Source organism: Leucoraja erinacea, chromosome 32, assembly GCF_028641065.1.
Source record: "Leucoraja erinacea ecotype New England chromosome 32, Leri_hhj_1, whole genome shotgun sequence".
Lineage (NCBI taxonomy): Eukaryota > Metazoa > Chordata > Chondrichthyes > Rajiformes > Rajidae > Leucoraja > Leucoraja erinaceus.
In genome coordinates this window covers 19,488,585-19,507,564 of record NC_073408.1, presented here as the reverse complement: position 1 = coordinate 19,507,564, position 18,980 = coordinate 19,488,585, and the positions used below count along the sequence as shown (strand labels likewise).

Sequence of the window (18,980 nt, the reverse complement as noted above, 5' to 3'; positions counted from 1 at the left end):
CCCTTCCTTAATCTTTGGGGAAGAGGTTCTGGTGAACAAATTTGTCATAAATAAATAGCTAGGACTGAATGGAATCCTTGTGTGAACCTCTTATTAAACAAGAAATTGAAACAGGAATAGGCTACTTGGATCTTCAAGCTTGTTTTGCCATTCAAATGATAATGGCTGATCTGCCCCAGGCCTTAGCTCTTTAAAATGGACTGCTGTAGTGATGTAAGGAGTTTAAAATGCCTTCAATAATGGAGATCAAGAAGGGTCACCTTTAATCTGTGACCCAAGTACGAGTTAATTTAGGCAAAACTGCAAAATGGACCGAATCCTATTTTAAATGTTTTGGAACCATGAGAATTAGTGTTCCAAGAATCTTGTCGCAATTTATATTTTTAGTCTCAACAATGTTTTGTTCATTCAACATTGATAAAGAATAAAAACAGAAATAGTCAGCAGGTCAGGCAGCATCTGTGGATAGAAAAGGCAAATATTTGGGATGATTTTTGCATAAGGGTCCCAGTCCTGAAAAGTTAATTTTCTCCTTCTACAAATACTTATCGACCTGCTTTTGTTTTTATTTCATCTTTACAATACCTTTATTTAATTTTCATTGTGTCTATGGGTTAGGTTATGAAAGTGACACTGTGATAAAAGATCAGGCAAGATATTATTGAAAGTCAGACACGGTCTGAATGGCCTGATTGTACTTATGTTCTTATCAGACCAAGCATTAGAAAATGATCATTCCGGCGTTATTTTTAGATGAACTAATCTAATGAGTTCTACCCCTGCTTACTTGATTTCCTCCTGCTTGATTCTACACTACTTTTCCACTTGTACCTCGCTCAGGGCAATGTTGCACTTTGGGAGGTTGACTGCAAGGGAAAAGTATATACACTTCTTCTTGCGTTTGATGCAGCAGATGTTATGTGACTCCCTCCAGGTGCTGTAGCCAGTTCACTGCTATTGTCGAGGGCCGTGAGGTCTACCCCTCCATCAGGGGGACAGCGCGGTCGAAAATGACATGTAGTGCTGTTTGCTGGTCTCCTCCACACACACACAGGCTGCTGTTGAATGCAGCCGCCAATGATGCATGTTGGTGTTGAACCAGCCGACCCCTGTACGGAGCCGGTTCAGGGCGACCTACCCTTTTCGTGGCAGGTCCGAGCCGGGTGGGGCTGTGGTGTTCAGTGCAACTGTGAATTGAGGAATTCGCGAAGTCTGTTCCCAGCTGGTTCACCATGCTCCTAGTGTGTTGAAACCGGAGCCACAGAGGGTCGCTGTGGGACGGGAAAAGGGGCGACGAGATGACATGCGTTGAGGCCCCAGTTGCTGTGAGTTCTGGGCAAGGTGGTGCAAAGGATGTTTAGCGTCCGATGGGGCCTTTGCACACCAGTCTGTGGGTGAAGTACTCTCTGCGAAGCTTGGTGGGTGCGATACCTGCGAGCCCCGGCAGAAGATCTGTCGCAGTAGGACGTAGGCTACCGGTGATGATCCGCATGGTGTCGTTGAGTATGATGTCTATCTTGTTGGGGCGGCGTACTCAGCGATGCTGTACATGAGTGCAAGAGCACTGGTTAAGTATATTAGGGCTCATGTTGTCAGAGCCCTGTCATCTGACCTCAGTCAGGCGAACGACAACAAACAGCAGCAGAAATAACAACGAACAACAGCTTGCAGCCCTAATGCAACCTCAGTCGCTGCAGCTCGGCACCAACCAGGAGCATGCGCCCTTTTTAGGGCGGGCACCTACGGATGTCGAACCGGATGGCATCACCCTGCTGCAGCTGAATGCAGAAGGCCTCACCAACGACAAGATCACCATCATTGAACATCTGCTACAGGCCCACAAAGTAATTGCAATCCTGCTCCAAGAGACTCGCACAAGTGATAGCTCCCATCTGAAGATCCCTGGTTATACCCTGGCCGCCTACACCGAGAGCGACACCCACAGGATTGCCACTTTTGTAAGGAACACAAGTATATACAGTTAATGCAGGACCCTTAACAGCATTGATCTTCAAAGAGATCTCGTGGTCCGAGTCCAAAGCTCCCTAAAAGTAGTAAAGCAGTAGATAAAGGTGTAAAGAGGACGTATGGTATACTTCCCCTCATCGGAAAGGGCATTGAGAATAACAATCAAGAAGCCATGTAGCAGCTTTACAAAACATTGATGAGGTTCAAGGTCTATTATTGTCACGTGTGCCAATTAAGGTACAGTGATATTTGATTAGGCCACACTTTGAGTATTGTGTGCTATTCTGATTGCCCCCAAACAGAAAGGATGTGGAGAGGTTTACTAGGATGGAGTCTGGATTAGACGGTATTGGATAAAAGGAGAGGTTGGACAAATTTGCATTGTTTTCTCTGCAACGTTGGAGGTTGAGGGGAGACCTGAGAGCAGAATGTCAAATTATGAGAGGCATAGATAGGGTAGTCAATCAGAACCGTTATCCCAGGGTGAAAATATCAAATACTAGAGGGCAAAACTTTAAAGTCAGAGGGTGACATTTTTTTTTACACTGTGGTAGGTGCCTGGAATGTGCTGTTGGAGGTCGTGATGGAAGCAGATCTAATGTTTTTTAAATAGGCATATGAATATGCAGAGAATGGAGAGATATAGGTCATATGCCGGTAGAAGGGAGTAGTTTAATTTTGGACCTTGTTTGACAGTCCTTGTGGGCTGAAGGGCCTGTTCCACTGCTGGAGTGTTCTATGTTCACAAAAGCAACAATAAAACACTTGTCATTCAACCTCTCCAACCCCCACTTCTCTTTATTCCACAAAAACATTGTTAAAATTTCTTCATTTGATTGTTATCCTTCTTGCAGCATTAAGAAACTAAGCAATGTTTTTGTCTGTCACCACACTGCAGCATTGTTTGTTCTTCTCTTGAACCGCTCAGTAACATTGGACAAACTTCTCTCAGTTTTTGTCCACAGTTATCCATCCATATCTACAAAACTCCTAAACTTGTGGTAGGATGATTCAGCTGTTATGAGGCCTCTGAATCGTCCTACCACCAGTCAGCCAGCCAATGGGGTACTGAACTACTATCAACCTATTTGGTAACCCTCTGTGTTGATCATTATTCTCTTATCAAGCATCTATACACTGTAAATAGCTCGATTGTAATCCTGGATTGTCTTTCTGCTGACTGGATAGCACGCAACAAAAGCTTTTCACTGTACATCAGTACACCTAACAATAAACTAAACTGTAACGTAATCTAGCACAAGATGTCCAACAATGGTTTATCTTCCATCCCCTACGTTATTGCATCTGAATTTCCAATATTCATCCTAGAAACATAGAAACATAGAAATTAGGTGCAGGAGTAGGCCATTCGGCCCTTCGAGCCTGCACCGCCATTCAATATGATCATGGCTGATCATCCAACTCAGTATCCCGTACCTGCATTCTCTCCATACCTTCTGATCCCCTTAGCCACAAGGGCCACATCTAACTCCCTCTTAAATATAGCCAATGAACTGGCCTCGACTACCCTCTGCGGCAGAGAGTTCCAGAGATTCACCACTCTCTGTGTGAAAAAAGTTCTTTTCATCTCGGTTTTAAAGGATTTCCCCCTTATCCTTAAGCTGTGACCCCTTGTCCTGGACTTCCCTAACATCGGGAACAATCTTCCTGCATCTAGCCTGTCCAACCCCTTAAGAATTTTGTACGTTTCTATAAGATCCCCTCTCAATCTCCTAAATTCTAGAGAGTATAAACCAAGTCTATCCAGTCTTTCTTCATAAGACAGTCCTGACATCCCAGGAATCAGGCTGGTGAACCTTCTCTGCACTCCCTCTATGGCAATAATGTCCTTCCTCAGATTTGGAGACCAAAACTGTACGCAATACTCCAGGTGTGGTCTCATCAAGACCCTGTACAACTGCAGTAGAACCTTCCTGCTCCTATACTCAAATCCTTTTGCTATGAAAGCTAACATACCATTCGCTTTCTTCACTGCCTGCTGCACCTGCATGCCTACTTTCAATGACTGGTGTACCATGACACCCAGGTCTCGCTGATCTCCCCTTTTCCTAGTCGGCCACCATTTTAGATCATAGTCTGCTTTCTTGTTTTTGCCACCAAAATGGATAACCTCACATTTATCCACATTATACTGCATCTGCCAAACATTTGCCCACTCACTCAGCCTATCCAAGTCACCTTGCAGTCTCCTAGCATCCTCCTCACAGCTAACACTGCCCCCAACTTAGTGTCATCCGCAAACTATGAGATATTGCCTTCAATTCCCTCATCCAGATCATTAATATATATTGTAAATAGATGGGGTCCCAGCACTGAGCCTTGCAGTACCCCACTAGTCACTGCCTGCCATTATGAAAAGGACCCGTTTACTCCTACTCTTTGCTTCCTGTTTGCCAGCCAGTTCTCTATCCACATCAATACTGAACCCCCAATGCCGTGTACTTTAAGTTTGTATACTAATCTCTTATGTGGGACCTTGTCGAAAGCCTTCTGGAAGTCCAGATACACCACATCCACTGGTTCTCCCCTATCCACGCTACTAGTTACATCCTCGAAAAATTCTATAAGATTCGTCAGACATGATTTACCTTTCGTAAATCCATGCTGACTTTGTCCAATGATTTCACCACTTTCCAAATGTGCTGCTATCCCATCTTTAATAAATGACTCCAGCAGTTTCCCCACTACCGATGTTAGACTAACTGGTCTGTAATTTCCCATTTTCTCACTCCCTCCCTTCGTAAAAAGTGGGGTTACGTTTGCTACCCGCCAATCTTCAGGAACTACTCCAGAATCTAAAGAGTTTTGAAAGATTATTACTAATGCATCCACTATTTCTGGAGCTACTTCCTTAAGTACTTTGGGATGCAGCCTATCTGGCCCTGGGGATTTATCTGCCTTTAATCCATTCAATTTCCCCAACACCACTTCCTGGCTAACCTGGATTTCACTCAATTCCTCCAACTCCTTTGACCCGCGGTCCCCTGCTATTTCCGGCAAATTATTTATGTCTTCCTTAGTGAAGACGGAACCAAAGTAGTTATTCAATTGGTCCGCCATATCCTTGTTCCCCATGATCAACTCACCTGTTTCTGACTGCAAGGGACCTACATTTGTTTTAACTAATCTCTTTCTTTTCATATATCTATAAAAACTTTTGCAGTCAGTTTTTATGTTCCCTGCCAGTTTTCTTTCATAATCTAATTTTCCTTTCCTAATTAAGCCCTTTGTCCTCCTCTGCTGGTCTCTGAATTTCTCCCAGTCCTCCAGTATGCTGCTTTTTCTGGCTAATTTGTACGCATCATCCTACGCTTTGATACTATCCCTGATTTCCCTTGTTATCCACGGATGTACTACCTTCCCTGATTTATTCTTTTGCCAAACTGGGATGAACAATTTTTGTAGTTCATCCATGCAGTCTTTAAATGTCTTCCATTGCATATCCACTGTCAACCCTTTTAGAATTAATTGCCAGTCAATCTTGGCCAATTCACGTCTCATACCCTCAAAGTTACCTTTCTTTAAGTTCAGAACCATTGTTTCTGAATTAATTATGTCACTCTCCATCCTAATGAAGAACTCAACCATATTATGGTCACTCTTGCCCAAGGGGGCACGTACAATAAGATTGCTAACTAACCCTTCCTCATTACTCAATACCCAGTCTAAAATAGCTTGCTCTCTCGTTGGTTCATCTACATGTTGATTTAGATAACTATCCCGCATACATTCCAAGAAATCCTCTTCCTCAGCACCCCTGCCAATTTGATTCACCCAATCTATATATAGATTGAAGTCACCCATTATAACTGTTTTGCCTTTGTCGCACGCATTTCTAATTTCCTGTTTGATACCATCTCCAACTTCACTGTTAGGTGGCCTGTACACAACACCCACCAGCGTTTTCTGCCCCTTAGTGTTGTGCAGCTCTACCCATACCGATTCCACATCCTCCAAACTAATGTCCTTCCTTTCCATTGCATTACTCTCCTCTCTAGTCAGTAACGCTACCCCACCTCCTTTTCCTTTCTCTCTATCCCTCCTGAATATTGAATATCCCTGGATGTTCAGCTCCCAGCCTTGGTCACCCTAGAGCCATGTCTCCGTGATCCCAACTATATCATAGTCATTAATAGCTATCTGCACATTCAACTCATCCACCTTATTACAAATGCTCCTTGCATTGAGACACAAAGCCTTCAGGCTTGTTTTTACAACACTCTTACCCCTTATACAATTATGTTGAAAAGTGGCCCTTTTTGATTTTTGCCCGGGTTTTGTCTGCCTGCCACTTTTACTTTTCACCTGGCTACCTATTGCTTCCACCCTCATTTTACACCCCTCGGTCTCTACGCTCACACATTTAAGAAACCCTTTCCCTTTAGCTCCATCCTCCACTATCCCATTCGACACCCCCACCCCCCTTATTCAGTTTAAAGCCACCCGTGTAGCAGTGGCAAACCTGCCTGCCAGAATGCTGGTCCCACACCTGTTAAGATGCAATCCGTCCCTTTTGTACAGTTCCCCCTTACCCCAAAACAGATCCCAGTGATCTAAGAATCTAAATCCCTGCCCCGTGCAGAATAAGAAGGAATGGGAATAGACACAAAATGCTGGAGTAACTCAGCGGGACAGGCAGCATCTCTGGAGAGAAAGAATGGGTGACGTTTCAGGTCGAGACCCTTCAGTCTGAACTCTGAAGAAGGGTTTCAACCCGAAACGTCACCCATTCCTTCTCTCCAGAGATGCTGCCTGTCCCACTGCGTTATTCCAGCATTTTGTGCCTATCTTCGATTTAAACTGGCATCTGCAGTTCCTTCATACACAAGAAGGAATGGGGATTCAAATAAAACAAGTTTTTTATTGTCCCTTCCGTAACATTATCTGTAGGTAGAGGGTCACCCTTCGTGCGTATACCAGTGACCCTTTACTCAACCAGATCTTTTGTCTGCTGCTGTGTAGTATATTGCTTAGTTTTCAATTATCTTGATTAAATGTTAATTATCTCCAGATCAGTTTAATTATTTTAGTCTCTGCAATGCAATTTGGGCCACTACTCACCACCAAACAGGTGGCACCCCGCATTGCACAAAGAGTCGTACTTTTTTTTTCTGGTAGTCTGAGCACAACGGCGAGGACGTGGACTTACCATTGGAGCCGATCCCTTGCCTGGGATCGACGCTCCGACCGCGGCCTACGGATTTCACCATCGGGAAGCTCCAAAGTTGCAGAAGGTTCGACCAGCCCTGATCCGGGGTCAGATCGCCCCATACGGGGAGCTGACAACCCCCCGATGCAGGAGCTTGATCGTCCCGACGCGGAGGGCCCTCCGCCGGCTACGGGAGTAAGATCGTCCCATCAATGGAAGGTTCGTGGCCTCCGACTGTGGGAGAACAAAGAAGGGAACAGATTTAACTTTTTTTCGCCTTCTATCACAAGTGAGGAATGTGGTGCAATCACTGTGGTGGATGTTCATGTTAAAATGTATTTTGTGTGTTTTGTTGCTTTTTAATGGTATGACCATGGCAAATCAAATTCCTCGTATGTTGCAAAACATACTTGGCTAATAAAGTATGATTATGATCATCTTGCACTAAATGTTATTCATGTTATTCCTTTCATCGTGTATCTCTCTGGATGGCTCTATTTTAATCATGTATTGTCTTTCTGCTGACTGGTTAGCACGCAATAAAAGCTCTTCACTGTACCTCGGTACACGTGACAATAAACTAAACCAAATTCTTCAGCTAGTTTTGATGTGAAATACACCAACTCAATGGTAACCTACTAAAATAAATTATATAATTGTAAAGAAAAATGTGTGGGTTTGGAAGTGCGGTTACAATAGATAACTCTTTTAAGGAACCAACAAATAGAATTACTATCTTTTGCAATACATGTTTCATATATTCAATAAATATTTTCCAGTTACTGGACCAATACAAACAATTGGAATGTCTTGGATAGATTTTAAACAAGACTAAACTTTTCATCCTTTTTTTTCCAAAATATTAATTTTATTCACAATGAAGCTATACAAAACCGAGTAAAGATCGCAAAGCTCTTCGTGCATTTTCAGCGTCTAAACAATCATTATGGGACATTCTCAAGAGCGTTTAAACATAGAAACATAGAAATTAGGTGCAGGAGTAGGCCATTCGGCCCTTCGAGCCTGCACCGCCATTCAATATGATCATGGCTGATCATCCAACTCAGTATCCCGTACCTGCCTTCTCTCCATACCCCCTTATCCCCTTAGCCACAAGGGCCACATCTAACTCCCTCTTAAATATAGCCAATGAACTGGCCTCAACTACCCTCTGTGGCAGAGAGTTCCAGAGATTCACCACTCTCTGTGTGAAAAAAGTTCTTCTCATCTCGGTTTTAAAGGATTTCCCCTTTATCCTTAAGCTGTGACCCCTTGTCCTGGACTTCCCTAACATCGGGAACAATCTTCCTGCATCTAGCCTGTCCAACCCCTTAAGAATTTTGTACGTTTCTATAAGATCCCCTCTCAATCTTCTAAATTCTAGAGAGTATAAACCAAGTCTATCCAGTCTTTCTTCATAAGACAGTCCTGACATCCCAGGAATCAGTCTGGTGAACCGTCTCTGCACTCCCTCTATGGCAATAATGTCCTTCCTCAGATTTGGAGACCAAAACTGTACGCAATACTCCAGGTGTGGTCTCACCAAGACCCTGTACAACTGCAGTAGAACCTCTCTGCTCCTATACTCAAATCCTTTTGCAATGAAGTTGCAATTAAACAACTATCTTTAAACAAAACAAAGCACCCACGGCACTCATGTAATAATAAGGAACTGCATATTTGGTTTAGTTGTTTTATTGTCACGTGAACCGAGGCTTGATGCTATCCTGTCAGCTAAAAGACTACACATGCTTACAATCGAGCCGCCCACAGCGTACCTATACAGTGTACAGATGCTGGTTTATACCAAAGATAGACACAGAATGCTACTGTGACTCAGCGGGCCAGCAGCATATCTGGAGAAAAAGAACAGGTGACGTTTCGAGTAGACACCCTTCTTCAGACCCTTTCCATTCAAGTGGTCGCCTCGGGTGATATCCCTTCCTCAGATTGAGGGGTTGGAACCAAAGATCCTATAGCGGATCTTTGGTTGGAAGCGTCCAGCAGTGGAAAGTGTCAATCAGAATGTGATCAGTTTCTGGTTTCGCTATGTATTGTATTTCGCTATGTTTATGTATCGGCAACAGCCAATTGCTGGTTTCAATACGGCTTGAAGGTGGAAGAGAAAAGATTTTGTGAGCTGGAAATCCCACCCACCCACTGCAGAGTCTGCACTCTGATTATTTCCATTGGCTGCTCGTTTATCTTGCGTCAGTTTCAGCCGGTCACATGCGAGCCGGTCGCTGGTGACTCGCCCTGAAGCTCGCATTGGTGACAAATAACAAACACCCTGTATGTGATTCAGACCTTCTCAGTGTTCACCTGATCAGTGCCGGAAGCCTGGTTCCAGCATCTGCGGTTCTTCGTCTCCACGCCTACACATTTGTCACCGCGTTTGGCCGGAATAATGCATTGTTCCCATGTAATGTGTTACATCACCGGGGCCCTATGGATACAGCAGCGGCTTTAAATCAGACCAGGCTTCAATCACGGCTGAAGACGCTGTCGGCGCTTTCCTTAGGCTGGGAGAGCCTTGGACCCTAAAGGCGAGGCAGAAAGACCAGCAGCTGCAGCGGGATTTTTTCAGGAGCGAGCCTTGTTTATTTCTGTTTAAACCCTGTTTATTTCTGTCCTGGGTATTGTCGCCGGCAGCGAATGGATCATGCGCTCCGCTGTGCCTCCGGGGATTCGATGTATCCAGGCATTCACCAGAGACAGCTGGTAAGCATCGGTCCATTGGGTAGGCGAGGATTATCTGGGTGTCGGTTTTCATTTTTGCGCGCTCTCTCTCTCCCCCCACTACGGATTTAACCCATCCTTCCAGGGGAAGATGTGGGTCCGGTCTTGCGCGACACCTTGTTTTCCCCTGTGGCCCTCGGTCTCCGCCTCTCTATTCCCCCCCGGTCCACTCTGAGTGTGTTCTGCTTGGCTCCTGCTGTCTGTCCACAACCACGCTGTTATCTCTGGGGCGAGTTGAACACACAATATTTTCACTTTCGAGCGACTTGTCATAAATGCTCTGACAGGTCCTCTTGGTTCACCGCCCGCGGGTTACATTACCCCCTTCCCACTATCGTTCAAAACAGATTGGTTTTCACATTAGCTGCCTGACCCGCTGACTTACTCTAGGAATTTGTGTCTTTCTTCGGTATAAACCAGCATCTGCAATTCCTTCCCACATATTGGTTTTGACCTTGTTGGCCTGTTACTTTATTAACTGAAGTATCTAAAGGTTCAGACTCCAAGGCTACTGGCTCGACAGGAGGAAACGTTCTCTTTTTTCCACCACAGCTGGGTAAAAAAGAATATAATTTGTTATGTCTTAAGCCTTTAATTGGAGGAAAGTTCCACTCCACCTTGTTTGTGCCATTGAAGGAGGGCGCAGATTGAAAAGGAGACAGCAAGTTGAGATTTGTTTCTCCATTGGGTGATTTGTGGGATATCTTCCAATAACATTACGAGGATGTTGGCAGTACTCAAGGGCCTGAGCTGTAGGGAGTGGTTGAACACGCCAGGACTATTCCTTGGAGTGCAGGAAGATATAGAAGTGTACAAAATTGTGAGAAGATAGATTGGGTAAACGCACAGTATCTCTTGCCTAGAGTAGGGAAATCGAGAACCAGAAGACATGGGTTTATGATGAGGGGGGGGAAAGATTTTGTATGAACCCGAGGGGTAACTTTTTTAAGCAAAGGGTGGTTGGTATGGAACGCACTGCTGGAGGAGGTAGTTGAGGCACCATCGCAATATTTAAGAGACATTTAGGCAGGTACATGGATAGGATCGGTTTAAAGGGGTACGGGCCAAACACAGGCAGGTAGGACCAGTATAGATGGGACACGTTGGTCGGTGTGGGTAAGATGGGCCTGTTTCCATGCAGTGTGACTATGACTAACCTATTGCTCTGTTTTTGTCAAATTATTCAACATGGAGTCCTACAGCACAAAAACAGGCAGTTTGGCCCAAAATATCTATGGCAGCCAAAATGTCCCATTTAAGCTCATTCCATTTGCCCACATGTAGCCAATTTCCCTCTAAACCTTTCCTATCCATAAGATCTGGGTAAACATTATTTAGAGGTGGGAATGTTGCCGACAGGCCCATTCCAGATTGCAGGCGTATGTGCTCAGGGACTCACCGAGGCTTGGTGCACCCAACTCCAAGCCACTTGTCACCGGGGAGTGACAGCGGCCGGAAAGAAGCTGTTCCTCGACCTGCTGGTTCGGCAGGGAGAGACCTGTAGCGCCTCCCGGATGGTAGGAGGGTAAACACCATGGTTGGGGTGAGAGCAGTCCTTGGCGATGCTGAGCGCCCTCCGCAGACAGCGCTTGCTTTGGACAACTCAATTGAATATATAGGTGGACAGAATGCGTTGGGCAATTTTCACCACCCTCTGCATATGCCTTCCGGTCGGAATAGAGCAGTTGCCATACCATACTGTGATGCAGTTGTTAAGGATGCTCTCGATGGTGCATAGGAATAAGACTTCACCACATCTGAGGAGACAGATGGACCTTCTTCAGTCTTCTCAGGACAAGAGAAGCTGATGACCTTCTTGATCAGAGTAGAGGTAGCGGGTGGGTCCAAGAGAGGTCTCGAGAGATGTTGACTCCCAGGAACCTGAAGCTAGAAACACGAACTCCAGATCCTGGTTTAATGCGATGGGGGTGTGCGTGCCGCCTCTGGACTTCCTGAAGTCTACAATGAGCTCCTTGGTCTTCTCTGGAGTTAAGGGCCGGTTGTTGTCAGCGCACCCTGCTGCTAAGGGCTGGACCTCCTCCCTGTAGGCCAGCTCATCGTTGTTGCTGATGAGGCCAATCACCGTTGTATCATCTGCATACTTGATGATGGTGTTAGTACCATGTACAGGTGTGCAGTCATAGGTGAAGGGGAGTAGGGAGGGGTCTCCTCTAGGCAGCCAAAATGTCCCATTTAAGGGTGGTCCATTTGCCCACATGTAGCCAATTTCCCTCTAAACCTTTCCTATCCATAAGATCTGGGTAAACATTATTTAGAGGTGGGAATGTTGCCGACAGGCCCATTCCAGATTGCAGGCGTATGTGCTCAGGGACTCACCGAGGCTTGGTGCACCCAACTCCAAGCCACTTGTGGGGGAGGACCACAGCCTAGGGTCCTTCTGTTGCAGACATTGAGGGGCAGAGTCCAGTGGGGACATCACTCAAACAAGGAAACACATGAGTGGCAAGGACGTTTTGTGTAAACATCACTGTGAACATACTGACTATATAACAATTGAATATATAGGCACAGAATGTATGTGGAGTTTACGCACATTATTTTTGTATATTAATTCAATATGAATAAAGTTTATTTTTGTAAAAAATAGTTAAAGGTAGCAATGAGGCCATAGGAATAAGACTATAATACATATTGTAGAAACAAGGGTGTGCAGATGTTGGCTTACAATAGAAGACAGACACAAAGTGCTGGAGTAACTCAGCGGGTCAGGCAATGTCTCTAGAGAACATGGATAGGTGACATGTGTAGGAAAGAACTGCAGATGCTGGTTTAAAGCGAAGATAGGTGCAAATTGCTGGAGTAACTCAGCAGGATGGGCAGCATCTCTGGAGAGAAGGAATCGGTGATGTTTCGGGTCGAGTCTGAAGAAGGATCTCGACCCAACACGTCACCCATTCCTTCTCTCCAGAGACGCTGTCTGGCCCGCTGAGTTACTCCAGCATTTTGAGTCTATTTATGGGTGGGTAACATTTTGGGTCGGGACCTGTCTTCAGGCTCAAAGCTTATTTGGGGTGGTGTGTAATTGAAAATGGGAATAAGAAAATACACCCGTAGCATCTCTGGAGAAAAAGGATGGGAGACGTTTCGGGTTGGGACCCTTCTTCAGACTTAACTTGCCTAAAAACAATTATCTTATTAAGGTAGTTCCACCACACCTTTCAATACCCCTTGGGCATTCCCATTCCTTAGTTTTTCCACTTGCAGCTTCTGCTTCCCTTCCTTCTCTCTCTTCCCCACTTCACACTGGTGCTGTGTGAAAGCCCTTGTAGAGTCTTCCAGAATAGTTTATTTTCTCTGTTGCTGAAAAGATACAAAGGGTTGAAGTTGGGATCTAACTGGTCAGTGTTTGGTCCTTTCATTTTATTAGCTGAAGTGTCCAGCATCTTAGCATTAGAACCAGCAGAGGTGTTGGCTCATCTCTGACCTGGCAAGTATTAAAGGAGCTGCCAGTTTTGGTGCCTCTCGGGTTGGTGCCATATTTATTTGTGGAAAGCATGTTGAATATGAAGCTGTTCCTAAAGTTGAGTAAAACTTGGGTGGCAGAATGGGGCAGCGGTAGAGTTGCTGCCTTACTGCGCTTGCAACGTCAGAGACTCTGGTTCGACCCTGACTAGAAATTAGGTGTACAGGTTTGTAGTTCTCCCTCCGGCCCTTTTCTCCGAGGGCCAGTTTCCGCGCAGTATTTCTAAACGTACTGAACTTTGTATAAATGTAATTGTTTCAGTGTGTGTAGGCTTGAGAAAATCAGAGGGTGCAGCAGCATCTCGATGGAGCGAAGGAAATAGGGCCTGTTCCGCGCGAAACCTTCTTTCACTCATAAAATAAAATATAGTCGGGCAGCATCTGGGGAGGGAATGGACGGGCAACGTTTTGGATCATCAGACCCTTCCTCTCTGGGCCTCGTTAGCAGTGCATTCAAACTGAAATTTAATGTCGAGGAGGATCAGAGTTAGCTCCCTGTCTGTGTAAATTCTACATGATGTACCCTCCAGGTTTTAAGTGCAAATAAATTTGGAACAGAGCATAGCTCCATGGCGGAGGCAGCCTCCTTCTACTTTGCTGCAGTTAGGAGAGCCCCTGGTTCCAGATTCTAGCATCAGCAAACAAAAAAAAAACCCTGACATCAGTGCTACAATGGCAGCATAAATGTTACTGGTCCTGATCGAGAAAAATATGAAGCCCGAGTTATTAATCATCACATAAAAGAACTGAAACTACAAACATCACTGTGTTACTTCTTAAAATATATTCCTCTTGTTGTAACCAACTCTTACACAACCCAAGACCTGCAGTGCAAGCAGAATGACATCAGTCAGAACTGAGAATTGGATCTCTGGACCTCTTGAACTTGCTGTGCGATTTTATAAAAATCCAACAAAATTACTTCTGATCTTCATGCACCACACCATTTCCCTGCCCTATCCCCATGTCCCTTCTCCAGTTTGAAGAAGAGTCTCGACCCGAAACGTCATATAGTCCTTCACTCCAGAGATGCTGCCTGTCCCGCTGAGTCACTCCAGCATTTGTGTCTATCCCTTGAGTCCTTTAATGTCCGGAAATATCCCAGCCATCTGCCAATTAACAGCCCTCTTACCTGTGTCCGCCTGTCACATGCCAGGCTTTGCCCCTCAGACCATGCTGGTCCATTTTTAATTTGGGTTTTTTAGATGTTACAATTTAGTACATTGAGATTTTCAGTGAACCAGGTGAGTTTAAGAGGAGCACAGGAGCCAGATGTTGAACCATTGGGATTTCCAAACTATTGAATGGTTGGTCTTCAGAGTTTCCCCCAAACCCTCAATTCCATGTCTTTGTCCAGAAGGTCCATGGGTGAGACCTAATTGAAAGCCTTCTGAAAAGCCAAATGCCCCATATTAACCTGTTGCATCATGGCCTGGTTCACAACTTGAACACCTGGCAATGGAGATTACAAAAAATGGTGAACACTGCGTGGTTCACCATGGGGTCTGACCTCTTCACCATAGAAGGGATCTATAAGAGGCACTGTCGCAAAAAGACAGCCAGCATCATCAAGGACCCAGACCACTTTCTCATCGGGTAGAAGGCACAGGAGTCTGAAAACTGTAACATCCAGGTTCAGAAACAGCATCATCCCAACAACCATCAGGCTATTGAACTCTACAGACTCCAACTAAACTACAAACTGTCTGGGTTACATTTGGGACTTTGGCCTTTGGTTTGTCTTTGCACTATATTGTTTATTTATTGCAATTTAATAGTGCGGGCGGCTCAGTGGCGCAGCAGTAGAGTTGCTGCCTTACAACGCCAGAGACCCAGATTCAATCCTGACTACGGGTGCTGTCTGTATGGCGTTTGTATGTTCTCCCTGTGACCGCATGGGTTTTCTCCGGGAGCTCCCAATTTCCTCCAACTTTCCAAAGACATTTGTAGGTTAATCAGCTTCTGTAAATTGTCTCCAGTGTGCAGGATAGAACGAGTGTGTACTGGTCGTCCGGTGACTCGGTGGACCTGTTTCCACGCTGTATCTCTAAACTAAACTTTAATTTTTTAAATTATATCATCTATAGAGTGTGAAGCTGCAAGTTGTGTTGCTGCTGCATGTAAGAATTTAATTGTTCCAGATTGGTACATATGACAATAAAACGCTCTTGACCATCTGCTCTCTTGATCCATGCGTTCATGCTCATTCCATCTTTGTGCTAAATCCACAAAAGAATTCCGATTGATTAGTCAAACGTAGTTTTCCCATTCATAAATCTGTATAGAAGTTGCTCAATGGTATTGTTAACTTCTAAGTTGTAGATATCACATCTTTCATTATAAATGGCAGTACTTTCCCCTTGTGGGGCTGATGTGGACCAGAGAATGTATACGCAAGTTTGCCACTGCTACACATGCCTTCTGTCAAATCCTTCAGACTTACACCTTTGACCAACTTAGACTGGGCCCAAATCTTTAATTTATTTAAAAAGTCCTACATTTTTATCACTTTTAGCAGCATACTGCATCCAAAAGGGATTTTTTTTTCCCATTGGTATGCTTGCTCATGACCTATTCACTGAAGTCAGGGCATCTGCATTGGAGACAGGACATTTAGTTTGTTGGATCTCAGCCAGTGTATATGCTCTATGAGTAATTTTGAATTAGAGAATTGTTAAGTTGGGGAAGGGTGGGAAGGTGGGGATTGTGTCAAAAAGACAGCTTTAACAATGGATGGCACGGCAGTGCAGTGGTAGAGTTGCTGTCTTACAGCACTTGCAGCGCCAGAGACCTGGGTTCGTTCCCAACTACGGGTGCTGTCTTTGTCTACAGAGTTTATACGTTCTCCCCGTGACCTGTGTGGGTTTTCTCCAAGATCTTCGGTTTCCTCCTACACTCCAAAGACGTACATGCCTGTAGGTTAATTGACTCGATGTATGTGTAAATTGACCTTAGTGTGTGTAGGATCCTGTTAATGTTTCTGGTCGGTGCGGACTCAGTGGGCCAAAGAGCCTGTTTCCACGCTGTATCTATCTCTAAACTCAACTAAATAAGTCTTTTGAATGGGTTTGAGGAAAGAATTTGAAGAAAGACTCGTCCTGTATGTGCTTGGTGGTGGGACGGCAGCTCGGAGGTTTGAGGGACCTGATATCAGCCACAGGGAGGACAGCACAGAATGGGGAATGTTTGCAGAGACTATGATCTGAGTGATTTTTATAAACTTTATGGAATTTATCTGCTCTCGCTGGTTTGGAACTAGAAAACAAAGCTGTGCAAGGTACGGAAAATACCATAATCGCAATTAAATCTAATATTTGTTTTTTTTTTAAATTTGAATATCATAAAGAAAGCATTTGTGCCACAAAATGATCAGTGGTTTGCTCTTGTTATGAAATTGAAAGACCAAAGCAAAAAACCACAGTTGCTGCAAATATGAAACTAAAAACAGAAATGCTGGCAATATTCACGGGTCTGGTGGTTTCTATGGAGAGAGAGATAGGGAAATAATTGTTTTCGATCAATGTGCCTGAACCAGAACTGGGGAATGGTTAGAAACTGTTTTAAAATATGAAATGCAAGGCTGTTAATGCTTATTAATTTGTAGCTGGTGAATTGGGTGTAGAGAGCTAAAGGCAATGACGTGGCTGGTTGAAAGATGAGGTGAAGTTCCATGAGCTCGTGTTAAACTTGCTGGGACAGTGCAAGAGACAAGTCAGAAGCCACAGATGTTTGAGTAACTGAAGCAACAGGCCACTGAACATTTTTGATCACTCGTGCAGACTGAATGGAGGTGTTCTGTAAAGTGGGCACCCAATCTGTGTTTGTTTCTCAAAGTGGAGGAGCCCATTTCGTGAACACATGAGATAGGAAGAGATGCAATTAAATTGCTGCTTCACTTGAATGGAGTATGTGGTTACCTGAATGAGGAAAGGGAACGTGAAAGATCAGGCCTCTCCCGTAGCTGTGTGGGAAGCTGCGATGTGCACACTTGCTTTATTGTTTTTTGTAAGAAAATAATTCAAATATTAACAAAATATGTGTTTTAAACATTCTGACTCCAATATCATTTTTCTAGATAGATAACTCCCCTTTGAACTACAGTCAGGTATTCCATCTCAATGATACTGTATATTCCCATGTACCTAGGTACAGTGAGATTCTTTGTTTGCATACAATCCAGTAAAATTATACAATAGATAAGTTCAAAAGTGCAATGATTACCATGTAATAATAGATTTCAATGGGACAGTACACAAAGTTTCTGGCACTAACAATGTTCTAAAGAGTACAGTCTTATCTTGGGCTTAAAGGTGCGTTGTCCTGGCAGCACCGATCCTCTCCGTCCACCGCCATCTTGAAACCGGCCTTTGCCCAGTGTCTGTCGACGATTCCCTCCACTCCCTCACTGGTTCCCGGTTTTCGGGGTCGAGCAGATGATGAGCCTTGGAAGACTCCAGGTGGGTTGTTGGTTCTGCAGTGGGCCAGCCAGTCTTGCTGTTGGGGTTGCCTTCTTCTTCTTCTTCTTGCGTATGGCGTGCACAGCCTAGAGTTGTAGGACAACTTGTTCTATTTGATCTTATTTGATCATGCATGCCAGGTTGATTGCATTCGTTGAAACCGGGCGGACCAGATGAAGGTGCAATCTCCCACCCCACAAGGAGCTTCTGCTGCCCAACAACTTGCCAGGAGCATCTCTTAAAAATTTTACAGTGAATGGTGTAGAGCTGTAGAAATTAATCGTGTTGTATATTTTGTGGAGTGTATGTGGGTGTGGTTAGAAGGTCATTGATTGCACCTTCTACAAGGCTGTGGATTCGGCTCCTCCTCTGGAAAATGAGGGCATCCTGAGATATTGCCCAGGTGGAATTGAGATCATGCAGGTCTGTGTCAATGCAGAAGTGGATACATGAGGGTACTACCAAAGTTTGGGATAGGAAGTCGTGACATCTTTGTGGGAGGCCAGGATCTATTTGGAGTGGTGATTGGGGAGAAATAAGAATTGAATTAGAAGATGCCACCTTCTCTCTCCCTGCCCCTCTCTCACACCAAGGTGCCAGAGTTGTACTTTTCCAGCATTGTGGAACATTCATTGTGTTGGACTACAATGAGCCAAGTCTTAAGGCAGAAAGGCAATGTGTCTGAACTTATGTTGGCATTGGGAACCACGCACAGCTATATTTGAAATCTCCTGGTCTACTGCATCTTGAGTACATACATGCCTGTGGTGTAGTTTTAGGCCCAATGACCAGCCCTGCCAATATATATAATCAAACAATAACAGCCTCAAAATCCCATTTGGGTTTTAATTTTAATAATTAAAAATATGATGACATGCAACTCTTTATATATTAATATGTAGCTAGATGTCTGTGCACATTAGATGCAGCATGGGGGCACAGCGGTAGTTGCTGCCTGCCAGAGACCTGGGTTCAACTACAGATGCTGTCTGTATGGAATTTGTACGTTCTCACCGTGACCGCATGGGTTTTCTTCGAGATCTTCGGTTTCCTCCCACACTCCAAAGACGTACTGTGATGTAGAGAGTGGTGAATCTCTGGAACTCTCTGCCACAGAAGGTAGTTGAGGCCAGTTCATTGGCTATATTTAAGAGGGAGTTAGA

The 18,980-nt window shown here is 44.6% G+C and overlaps 1 protein-coding gene across 1 annotated transcript in view; it reads left to right on the top strand.

The window, feature by feature from the left end:
- Positions 1-8,952: 8,952 nt before the first annotated feature.
- slc37a2 (solute carrier family 37 member 2) overlaps positions 8,953-18,980 on the top strand; it is a 44,385-nt gene continuing 34,357 nt past the window's right edge. Inside the window, exon 1 of the mRNA XM_055660845.1 lies at positions 8,953-9,859. Within this exon, the coding sequence (XP_055516820.1) occupies positions 9,801-9,859 (59 nt within the window). The 5' untranslated portion in view covers positions 8,953-9,800. The remainder of the gene's footprint in view (positions 9,860-18,980) is intronic.